The sequence below is a fragment of the Ovis canadensis genome, chromosome 4 (genome assembly GCF_042477335.2).
Source record: "Ovis canadensis isolate MfBH-ARS-UI-01 breed Bighorn chromosome 4, ARS-UI_OviCan_v2, whole genome shotgun sequence".
Classification (NCBI taxonomy): domain Eukaryota; kingdom Metazoa; phylum Chordata; class Mammalia; order Artiodactyla; family Bovidae; genus Ovis; species Ovis canadensis.
In genome coordinates, this window is record NC_091248.1 from 114,021,883 (window position 1) to 114,034,722 (window position 12,840).

A 12,840-nucleotide genomic window follows, 5' to 3' on the forward strand; every position below is an offset into this window, starting at 1 on the left:
AATTAGTACTACAAGTTTATTTGTATGAGTTAAAAAATAGTATCACTCATGAGAAACAATGCCAAAATTATTATGCTAATAAATTGTGTTAAAGGCCTAATGAAGAAATACTTTAGCAGCTATATGAGGTAACACACTAGTTGTAGGCATGAGGAACGTTTATGTTGGCTCTTTTGGGTGTATACATTAAATGCAAAATCAGAAAGGAATCATGCAAAAATCCGGTTGCCCATGCAAGCACCCCAGAGTCTAATCCTCTCCTCTCAGTTCTGTTGTCAGGCCACAGTAGTGTGGAGACTTGTAGGCCGCTGTCCTTGTTGTAATGAATGGGAAGAGGCTGACAGTGGCATGGTCGAAACCTTCACCTCTTCTTCCCCTGTGGAAAAGTCAGTCATGGTCTAGTTATGGGTGACTAGATTTGTTAACAGTCCCTTTAAAAATGATTTCAATATTTGGAATACTGATACATATATAAAATACATGCTTAATGGCTGGAATGCGGGTGTGAAACAAGACATGAATTTTAAAATATAAACTTATCAAGTACCTAGAAAGCAGTTACACTCTAATCACACCCTTAAATTTAATACTACGTCAGATTTAAGAACAAACAATAGATTCAGAATTATAAATATACAAGAAGGAAAAAAAGAGACCAGGAAAGCCATTCTTTTCCAAGCCAATTGGACCTTTTATATAGACACTCCTAACAGTAAGTAGTATTTTGTGGGGAAAAAAAAAAAAATTAAAACTAAATTCACAGAAGTGAAAATGTGAGTTTTGTAAAGGGCAAAATGACAAATCCATGTTTTAAAAGCAGTCATTATGTTTAGAAAAAAGAAATAAAAAGAAATAAATATTAGTTTAGCAAATTACCATATAGCATCTGAAAATTCAATGTACACTTTTGAAATAATGAGAAAATAGTAAAAGGCTAACAATACAATGATCCAATTGACTGAAAGTAAGATGACTACTTCTAGGTCAAAGAACTATACATGAAATGAGATCAGTTCTCCCAATTATAATTGATAATGACTACAAGTGACTTGTTTCATCAAGCCACTGTTAAAACAGTGAATTCAGAAACAAAGAATTTTCTTTAAATGCCCTCTCTTAAGTAAAATTTGAATAAACAAAAACATGAACAAAAATCTAAACCTGAACAGTTTCAAATATTTTTCTAGGTATATTTTGAAAAAACAATGCTCACAGACTTAGACTATTATTTGTTTCCCAAATAATTTTTAGCTCTATAGAATAAAAACATCCTGGAAGAAAGCTCTTTGAAAAACAAATCTGCAAAGTTACACTTGGAAAGATAGTTTAAGGGATACCATGAAGAAAAAGACTGTGTCTTTAGAACAGGTTATTTCATAGTTTTTCAGTAAATTGGCAAATATTCTATAAACCCCAAATATATAGCAAGAAGGCTGTGTAAAAGAAATTTTAGAGTTCTTGGTGAGGACATGGTACTCCTAAGAACTAAGCAAGAGATTAATTTTCATCAAGTCAATGAAATGCATTCTATTTTGTAACTGCAGGTTATATTCCTGAGCTGGGCCAACTGTCTCATGAATAGATAAAAAAGGGACCTCCCAAGAGTGTGAGAGCAAAAATCAATTACTATGGGAAGAAAGCCAAGTTAAAGTAAATGCCAGTAATCAATACTGTAGTTCACTACAGTGTTTTTCAAAACACTTCAGTTACTGAATCTGAGACCTGAGTTCCTATCTTTAATCTACTACTAACTGAATGTGTGACTTCAAAATTATTTAACCTTTTCAGAAAACAGCTTTGCCATTCCTAAAATGAAGGAGTTGAACAGGCAGGTCATTTTTTGGCCCAGGAAAAGTTATTTTTTAAAACAAAAGCACATGGTTCCAATAACAAGGACGATCTGAATGGACTTCACTACTATTGGTTACTAATCCAAGTTTTCCCTCAAGAATATTTATTCCAAAAATCCTTCTCAATTTAGAAAACTGGATATGCAGCCAAGAAAATGCTGCTAAAAAGATTTCACTTACGAAAATAACTGATTTTCAACAGGTAAAAAATGTTTTCAATTAGGCAGAGGAAATGGAAACCATGTTTATGTCAAACCTCTGGCAACTGTCCTTCCCATGATGGATTTCAGATATATCAATTTTTAATAATTAACTGAAACAAATAAAAACTTAAAATTTAAATACAAATGTATAATAAACACAGACATTTGTAAGATACAAAGGTGACTATTTACTCCCAACTAAAAGTCAGAAACCCCATCTTGCTCTACGTATCTAAAGAATAAATATACATAATTTTTCCAGTACTGAACACTATCTAAGCATATCTTAAGTGGCAGACCTTGCTGAAACATATGTACTCTCCTTTATGAAGCTCTTTACAGTTACCCTGTGTAAGAAACCATGATATTCACTGCAGAAAATAGAGTTAAACCTTTTTCAACAGTTCAACTCAAGTACAGCTGAGTTACAACTAGGGGTGGGAGGCAGATATTGCCTACATATTAAATTGCTTCAAATAATTTACAGTGAAGATGTACACAGTTTTCCAGAATTTTAGGTTGTCACTTCTAATTGTTACTGCAAAACCTCAATCATCTGGCTACAATTATAAAACTATTCTGTTTTCAGGCTTTGCACATTCAGCATCCTGAGGTATTTGCCAAATATATATAGGCCATGGAAGGGTTCTGTATAACTCCTGATATAAATTTTAAATATTTTGGTACATTAACACTGAAATTTCTTTAGCCATGGGAACCTTAAGAGTTCTCTAAAAATAAGCTTAATTATAAGTCACCACTTAAATACCAAGCTAGTATGCACAGTCAAGAAACTGAAATGACAAACTCTCCCCACCTCCCAGAAAATAGAACAATGATTCAGAATCTATAGTGGGTGACTTCATTCTTAGAATTTCTGGGGAAAAAAGAGTATTCTATGCTCTGTGGTTGAGTATATGCTGAAAGAAAAGAAAAACCCACGAAGATAGGATCACGATTTAATGCCACATTTTTCTTCATGAAGTATCTATTCTAGATGAAGACTTCAAATGACCAACACAAGGTCAACTACCTTCAAAAATCAGTGACTACTCATCACCCCTGTGGCATTTCTGGAATATCTACCAGCTTAAAAAATATTTGGTTTAAAACTGCTCTTTTTACACTAATGGACAATATGATAACTATGAAATCAGAAGAACATATAATTTTTGAGGATGGTCACATAATAAGTCAAACAAAAGTACACGATGAAGACAGCTAAGAACTAGAGTTCCACAATGGCATCTTCCTTCCTATCATATCAAGCCCACGCTGTTCTGCCTCCCTGACCGAGCTCCCCATCCTCTCATCCCCTCTCCAAAACACATGAAGCACCTCCTGGTACAGAAGGTAGTTCTACTGTTTCTTAATGTAATGGCACACTAAATTTTGCCTCTATGCCTTTATTTGGGAGTTTCTACCAACACAAAAGGTCTTGCCCTTTCCCTCCTGCTAACCCAAATCCACGATACAGATCAAGTCCTAATTCTTCAATGATGCTTCCCCAACAATTTATAGGCTCCACTGATGTGTCTTGCATTCCAGCATCAAATAGTTACCACCTTCACACACAGTCTTATTTCATCTTGTCAACTACACTATACAGTATCTGGAAATAATATCTGCATTTTAAAGTTTTTCTGCATTATCCACATGGCCTAGTTCATTGTTGGGCAGATACCCAAATATTCATAGTAATTGGTCTAATATTCTATTGTTAAATGTTTAGAATATTTAGGGGAAATTAAATTTTTGGTGTTATAATGATATGAGATGCACTACTAGTAATTTAAATTCCACACTTCTAAATGATTGAAACAAATGAAAACAAAACAAAATTATATTCTAATATATTGTCTTTGAAAAAAATGAGTACCAGGAACTGAACACTTAGTATTTCTTAAGTGAATATCATGTAGAAGAGGATTGAAAAATGTCACTCTAAATTACTTACTAACTACCATAATCAAATGATCAACTATCACAAGTCCCACCACTGTGCAAACTACTACATTAGGTGCTATCATGGTGGTAGTGGTTTAGTTGCTAAGTCATGTCTGATCTTTGCAACCCCATGGATTGGGGGCCGCCAGGCTCCTCTGTCCATAGGATTTTCCAGGCAAGAATATTGGAGTGGGTTGCCATTTCCTTCTCCAGGGGATCTTCCTAACCCAGGGATTGAACCCGGGTCTCCTACACTACAGGCAGATTCTTTAACAACTGAGCTACAGACCCCATGTGCTATCACACTCATGGGTAAATTACACACTCATGGGTAAATTAACTTGACTGTATCAAAAGCCACATAACACATTTTCTTAACCTACCTACTTGTCTTGAAATTCAAATGCTATAGTCACAAAGAGAATTGAACCAAAGAATTTTGATGGCTCTCTGAAAATTTATCTATCAACCTTGCTAAAAACAAGAGAACAAATGTCTTGCTGGTGATAGCACATTATTACAGTAATACTGTGCCATGCCATATCACAAAGGCCAAGACAAGGGATAAAAATAAATTTTGTGAGTTATGTAACAGAGTGAAGGACTATTTTATTCTACTTGATTCTCTTCAGAATCAAGAGAAAACAAACTCTTTCAACAGTCATATATAAAGCCCAAATCAAACTTTGAAAAACTATTAATAAGAAAGATTTCTTTAAATATAGAAGTCACTTGATCTAAAAAATATCGTATAAAAGCCAAAAGTTCTGAAACTTTCAAGGGTAGCAGTACAAAATCAGAAATATTCTGGCGTCACTTACAGGAATCTAATATTTACCCCAGAAACAAAAATATGACAGACCAGAAGGAAAAAAATCTCTCCTTGAACAATTTCTTTTTCACAGAAAGTATAATTATCCACATATGATATGTCTGTGAAAATTAAGAGTTCCCAAATATTATGTCCTTTATTATATAAGCAGAGTTTTGATGTGAGTGTGTATCTATCAGTCAAAATAAATTGTGAAAAGGAGTTAAGAAGGTGGCTTTATCCCTCATGCTCTCACTGATTATCATCTCTAAAAAATTTTTTTGAACCAGTTTACTTTTAGAATGTATAATCAGAATTTTTGGTGTTGGACATTATGGCACCATAATTTCAGAGCCCATTTCTTGTTTCATTCGAAAAAGACTTATATGCCATAAGAAAGTATGGTAACTACGCTATTAAGTAAAATGCTTCTGAGCAATAACCAGGTATAATACTCCACCATCCTTATAAAGCTCAATATTACAAGGCATCCATCCAATAAAATTTTTTTTAGATTACGATAAAGAGTTTTTCCCATTGAAATTTCCAAGACTAATGATAAATACTTTCTGTTATCCAAAAGCACCCTCCTTACCCACCCAACAACCTGTAGGCAAGAGTTATTCACAAATTCTCAAAGGCTATAAACGAACCTACCTGCTATAGGGATCCCTCCCAGACCTGTGTTGTGCTGTGGCGGGAGATTCAAGTCCAAGAAATTACTATTTGAGGTGGGGTTTGCTGTGTGGTTCAAGTGCATGATGCTATTGCGTGGAAAGGCCATCCAAGGATAGCGGGCTGCCTGGCCTGGAAAACTGAATGAATTATAAACCGCTCGGTGCTGCTGAAATTGAGGGAACCTCTGTGGCAAGACGGAAAAGGTACTATTCAGAGAGTTGGCATTCGTAGGTGCAGCAGGATGCAGGAATCCAGAGCCTGGACCTTTGGCGGTTGTAGTGTGTGACGAGGAGTTCTGGAGAGATGTGGGCGAAAGGGAAGGCTGGTCTTGGACTGACAGTTCCTTTTCAATCAAGTCTGCTAAGGCTTTTCGAGTGACATCAAAGGGATCAAAACCCAAGTCATCCTCTGGTTGTTTAGAAGAACCAAAGCCAAACGCTGCTTGCCAGTCTGTAGAGGATGATACTGGGATTGTTTCTGATGGGAAGAAAAACAGTGATGAATTTAAAACATATATCTCACTTCCATACTAGTGAAACATCATACTGTATAACACAAAGGCAAATAAATACATGCAAAATCTGTTATGATCTATAAGAACATTAAGACTATAAAATTATAATTGGCCTCAGATACTTTAAACAATGATTTCATTTTTAAGTTACTAACTTCAAAAACTGAATGATACAGACTGATTTTGCTCATCAAGGAAAACAAAGTACTACTTGAAACCCAAATCATACTCTCAATTATTCATCATCAAAACCCAGAATAAGTTGTTTAAATAAAATAAAGTAATAAATATGGTCAGAGAATTCAATTACAGTTTATTTTTAAAATGTATTTCTCAAAGACACACATATAAATAATTCTGAATATATGCTTTATATACTACTATAACAATGAAAAAAGTATCTATTTAATCTTTATATTTTTTTACATTGTCTTAATTTTATGCTATCCTTCACATTAATGAGAACAATTGAATGAAATTGGAAATGGTTCAAAATGCCAAAATATAACTTTCTATATTAACTAACATACTTTTTTTGTCAGGTAGGAAAACACTTTTTAAAATATAACTATATAAATACAAATCTAATTAAAAAGTGTAAGCCCTTACTATTAATACTTCCTAGAGGAATAAGTATTTGGATATTGAAAAAATGATCTAATCCTTCATTTCTGGAGAAATCTGTTAACACAGTAACTTCTAGATCATACAACTCTTACCCAAACCATCCAATTTCTTGCAATTTAAATGTTTACATTTTTATGAAAAAAGAAGAGGACAAAAACAGCATAACACCACACCCAGCGAAGGTCTGATTTTAGTCTGAGGATAATTACTGACACACACAGTGTGGTTATGTACCTGATGTGAAGAGGCTCTGTGGCTCTGGTGCTGTAGGCCAGTCACTGGAAGTCTGTGGGGAGCTGGGGAAAGGAGGAAGCCCACTTGGGATAGGGTTGGGATGGCGAAAATTATCTGAGAATAACGACTGTGACTCAGTTACTGCTCCTTCAAAAGGAGACCGTGCACTGTGATTGGATGAACTGATGGGGATGACTGGATTGGATTTTGATAAACCAGGAGGTGGTGAAGGTGTATCACTGTTAGATATCTAAATAAAATAGGAAAAGAAAAGAATAATCAACATAAATTTATACTATATACAATAATAAGCCATAATTTAAAGGGCTTGCAATGAAAGGTACTAGAATAGAGATCTTCAAAAATGGGATACTTAAGAGACTTTTTTCAGGACTGTATGAATTTTCAAAAAAATCCATCAACTTCGGACTTCCCTGACAGTCCAGTGGTTAAGATTCCACACTTCCACTGTAAGGAGCATGCAGTTTGATCCCTGGTAGGGAAACTAGAATCCCACATGCCACACAATGCAGCCAAAAAAGCGTCAACTTACATATGTACTCTTTTATGTAACAAAACTGACCCTCCTGAAAAGGCACAGCCAGTATCCTCTCCTTTTACAACCTAATTTCTCTCACTATTTCTTACTCTCTGGGATCTAACCAAAGTATTTTGCCTAAGAGTGAAAACTTTCTGGAAGGCAAACACAACTTTATTAGAAATATTCAGATTAGTAATGACAGAGTGTCTGACTCTTAAGGACTACATTTTCTTTGGCAAACTAAGTGATTCCCAATACTTTGGTTTTAAACAAGATGAAAATACCTAATCAAGTTGTTTCCAAACACATCATTAAAACTAATTTTTATAATAAATCTTAATATGATTCTTAGGTGTTTAAAATTCAAGAGTTTGAAAATTTGAGTGATATGGACATAATACTCTTTCTTCCATTTACTTATATATATGAACAAGATATCTCAGCACTGTTATTTAGAAAAACGAAAACATGATTAGATGGCTGCTGAAACATCTCCTTGTGCCAAAGGGTAACATTCATCCATGGATACAAGAAAACTAATTTTAAAAAGCCCTATCCACTTAATTAGGAAGTAAATTTCCAATATAATTTTAGCTTTTATGTTAAATGATTTTTTTTATTTAAAAAAATCAGGTCAAGGAGGATGTACAATTTCCGATTGTTAAAGACGAGGTTGTATAAATAGATGAGGGAGTAACAAAACATTCTGATACTTAAATCTCTTGAATACTAATTAAAAACCAATAAAACCTATTTATTTAAAAATACAAAAACCTATAATAAGCTGGAAATTACATCCTTTGTGGCTATTCTAAACTTATTATGAAAAAATATTTAATGTTAACTATCATACTGGATACAACTTTGAAGTTAACTGTTTGATTTAACCATTTCAAAGCCCAAAGTCATTTGAGGAATGAGGGAAACTTGGGGGAAAGGTCATTGAAAGAAACAGAAAATTAAAGTCAGTTTGGAACTAGCAGATACAAACTTATATATAAGGTGGATTAAAAGATCCTACTGCATTTCAGAGAGAATTATATTCAATATCCTAAAACATAATGGAAAAAAATATGAGACAATATATGTATAACTGAGTCACTTTGTTGTACAGCAGAAATTAACACAACGTTGTAAATCAACTCAAGAAGATTAAAAAAAAAAGAAAGTTAAAGTTGACAACAAGGGACAGGGGAGCACAGGACAGAGAAACAACTCAAAATTAAGAATGCAGAAGGCATGTTAGTCTGGGACCATTTCATGTAAGGTCAAAAAGACAAAGAATATCAGGGATTCTAAGGACACTGATGTATTGGTACATAGCAGAGTAACATATTTTATTTTCTCGGGCTCCAAAATCACTACAGATGGTGACTACAGCCAGGAAATTAAAATTTTCCTTGGAAGAAATGCTATGACAAACCTACACAGCGTATGAAAAAGCAGAGACATTACTCAGCTGCCAAGGGTCCAAACAGTCAAAGCTATGGTTTTTCCAGTAGTCATGTACAGATGTGAGAGTTGGACCATAAAGAAGGCTGAACACTAAAGTATTGATGCTTTCAAACTGTGGTGCTTGAGAAGACTCTTGAGAGTCCCTTAGACTGCAAGGAGCTCAAACCAGTCAATCCTAAAGGAAATCAACCCTAAATACATATTCACTGGAAGGACTGAAGCTGAAGCTGAAGCTCCAATATGTGAAGAGCCGACTCACTGGAAAAGACCCTGATGCTGGGAAAGATTGAGGGCACGAGGAGAAGGGGACAAGAGAGGATGAGATGGTTGGATGGCATCACTGACTCAATGGACATGAGTTTGAGCAAACTCCAGAATGGAGAAGCCTAGAGTGCTGCAGTCCATGGGGTCGCAGAGAGTCGGACATGACTTAGGGACTTGAACAATGAACAGCAACTGTAACATATGGTCATAATGATACTTCTGCATCATCAAGAAAGAGTTACATTATGCTCTATTCTATGGAGAAAAAGACGGCTAATTACTATACATTTAACAAAGATGTTCACTAAAAGTGTTTTAAAATTCTTTAAATATTTAAAGTATTTTTCACTATCTAGAAAATTCACTTGCATAGAAGGACTTATTTCAGCAGATGGCAGGTAAATAAGGGAATACAGTATCACAATCTTACCTGCTGAGAATTATCACCATTCCCTATGCTGAGAGAATCAGAAGGTTTGTCAATAGGGCTGCAAAAAAATAAAAATCAGAGTAAATTTATTCTCCTACAACCAAAGCCTGAAAAATAGACATTTTTCCATCTTAACATTTACTGAAGCACTCCGATGCAAAATATTAGGTTAGATGTTGGGGACACAAAGTGTAAGATAAAATCTCTATCCTTGAGCGACTTACAGTCTAATACGAGACTCTCCAAAAACGGCAAGTGAAACCACAGTTTGGGGTGTGGGGGGGAAGTATACTAATCCATTATTTAGTTTATGCCCATGATAAACATATTCCCCATTAAAATTCTGAAAAAATTCTACTTTTCTAGGTGCTTAACAGAGGGCATAAAAGTTACTGAAATGTCATCTACAGGTTCTTAAAATCAATACATTTTTAATACTTCAATAGCCTAATCATAACTTTAAGAGAAGGCATATGTAAGTGTATACATATACACACATAAACACATACACACCACACATGACAAACAGAAAGAAACTTTCATGCCTCAAACAAAAGCAGTAAAATTTGATTTCCGTAAGAGAAAAAGCAGTATCATAGTAAAGTAACACAGATCTAACTTCAAGTCCATTTAAACTCATCTGACTTAAACAAAAATCTTTATAAACATTACAACACTGCCCAAGCAAGCAATTTCTATATCAAACTTTAATCCAGCACATGAACAAAAGTTTTGGCACTCATAAAACTAATACTTACTTCTGATATAATACTATAGTCAAAAAACTTAAGATTCCAAATAACTGAAAATTATTTTATTGCCTGGAAACATATAAAGTCACCTGACAAACCAACAACTTACTGGAAACATATCTGATCGCTTTGCAATAATTTCATAAGAACTAGTACCCAATCTGAATATCAAGTGCATCTTCTACAGAAACACTGCCAGATAGTCTTAAATCTGACTGAGAAGTCTGAAATTTACTTGAAGAACACCTCTACTTATTATTCACAGTATATCAATAAATGAATTCATATTATTGTCAAGAGGGTAATCCTAATAATTTTAAGATATAGTTCTGGGCCCACCAAATTTAGAGGTAGCTGGGTAACAAGACAGGTGCACAAGAAATATCAGTCAGTGTCAACTATTAAATGAACTGTTTAAACACTAAGTGCCATAAATCTTTAGAAGAAAGAGAAGCCACTCCAAGAGGGGCAACTGGGAAATGTTTCCTAGGGAAGTTCAAATTTAACTAGGCCCTTAAAAAATATTTACACGTTAGAAGGAAGAGAAGTGGGGGAGGGGGTGGCAGACAGCATTAAAGACAGGATTAGCAAGAATTTCAAGAACCAAAAGGTTGTAGAAAAGGTTGAGAGAAAGGTAATTAGTTTAGCTCACATACAGGATGATTTTAGCAATGGGAGGTAAGAAGAGAAAGACATAGAGGCCAAAGGAAATTTTTTTGAGCACAAAAATAATACAAATAAAGCAACGTTTTAGAAAGATTAATACACTTCAGTGGTATTAAATACACCTTGCTGTACAACTATCACTAACATCCATTCCCATAACTTTGAATTTTATAAAAATGAAATTCTATACCCACTGAACAACTATTTTTCCAATTTCCAGTATCTACTATGTACTTTGTTTTGATGACTCTGACTACTCTAAATGCCTTGTGTATAAAGTGTAATCACAGAGTATTTATTTTTTTTTGTGACTAGCTTATTTCATAAACAATAATGTTCTCAAAGTTCATGATGCTGTAATATACAGCAGAATTTCCTTCCTTTTTTAGGCCAAATACTATTATATTGTATATATGTACCATGTTTTGTTTGTCCATTCATCCATCTATGGGCACTGAAATTGCTTCTACATTCAAGCTACTGTGGGTAATGCTGCTATGACACAGTGTACAAATACCGCTTCAATATACAGCTTTCAATTCTCTTACATTTATATATAGAAGTGGAATTGGTGGATCATATGGTAATTTTATTTTGAAATTTTTTGAGGAACTGCCATATTTTCTTCCACAAAGGCTGTACCATTTTAAATTCTCACCAACAATACACAAGGGCTCCAATATCCCCACATTTCTTCAAACACTTGCTTTCTGCTTTTTTGATGGTAGCTATAGCAAGTGTGAGGAGAATGGGTATGAGGAGGTATCTCACTGTAATTTTCAGTTGTATATTCATAATGACTAGTGATGTTCATCTTTTCATATGCTTAGTGGCCATCCACAAATCTTCTTTGGGAAAATGTCTATTCAAGTCCTTTGCCCATATTTGAATTTGATATTTTTTGCTGTTCAGTTTTAGGAGTTCTCTACATATTTTGGTTAATAATCCTTAAAAGATTTACAATTTGCAAATATATTCTCCCATCCTGTGACTTGTGGATAGGGTCTTTTGATTCATAATATTTTTAACTTTTCATGAAGTCCAATTTATCTATTTTTTCTTTTGTTACCTGTGTTTTTGGTGTTATATCCAGGAAATCACTACCAAATTCAATGTCATCAGGTTTATCCTACATTTTCTCTTAAGGTTTTCTGGGGGGCAAGGGGGTGTTTAAGGTCTTAAATTTAGGTGCTAGATCCATTTTGAATTGATCTTTGAATATGGTGTTAGGCAGGCAACCGACTTTACCCTTTTGCATGTGAATATCCAGTTTTCCCAGAACCATTTGTTGAAAAGATTGTCCTATCCTCAGCAGTCTAGTCTTAGTGACCTTGTCAAAAATCATTTAGCTATTTATGAGTTAATATTTATGAGCTCTCTATTTCACTGGTCTGTAGACTATCTTTACGTCGATATCATACTATTTTGATTAATGCAGCTTTGTATAATTTTGAAATCAGGGAGTATGGGTCCTCCAGTTTTATTCTTCTATTCAAGATTATATTGGCTATTTGTCCCTTGAGACTCTGTATGAATTTAGGATGGATTTTTCATCTGTTAAAAACTCTGGGATTTTTGACACGACTGGGATCTGTAGACAGCTTTGGGTAGAACTGACATTTTAATATGAAGTATCCCAAGCCATAAACATTGGTCTTTTCATTTATTTATGTGTCTTCTTAAATTTCTTTCAGCAATGTTTCATTCTTATACAAGTCTTGCATGTGTGCATGTGTGCTAAGTCACTTCAGCCATGTATTTTATTCTTTTCTTATTGTGAATGAACTTGCTTTTGTAATTTCATTTCAGATTGTTCACTGTTCATGTATAGAAATGCAAATGATTTTTGTATGTTAACTTCATATACT

General features: G+C 34.3%; 1 protein-coding gene across 6 annotated transcripts in view; it reads right to left on the reverse strand.

The window, feature by feature from the left end:
- The window catches only part of CNOT4 (CCR4-NOT transcription complex subunit 4), a 150,957-nt gene that overhangs the window by 24,792 nt on the left and 113,325 nt on the right, over positions 1 to 12,840 (reverse strand). For 4 of the 6 annotated variants that reach the window (XM_069588451.1, XM_069588452.1, XM_069588450.1 and 1 more), the window contains exons 8-10: positions 9,555 to 9,612; positions 6,865 to 7,114; positions 5,469 to 5,966 (exon numbers count right to left, since the gene is read on the reverse strand). In XM_069588451.1, coding sequence (XP_069444552.1) covers positions 5,469 to 5,966; positions 6,865 to 7,114; positions 9,555 to 9,612 — 806 coding nt within the window. Of the gene's footprint in view, positions 1 to 140; positions 377 to 5,468; positions 5,967 to 6,864; positions 7,115 to 9,554; positions 9,613 to 12,840 lie in introns of those variants that run through there. The other 2 variants (XM_069588454.1, XM_069588453.1) reach the window with 1 other exon arrangement.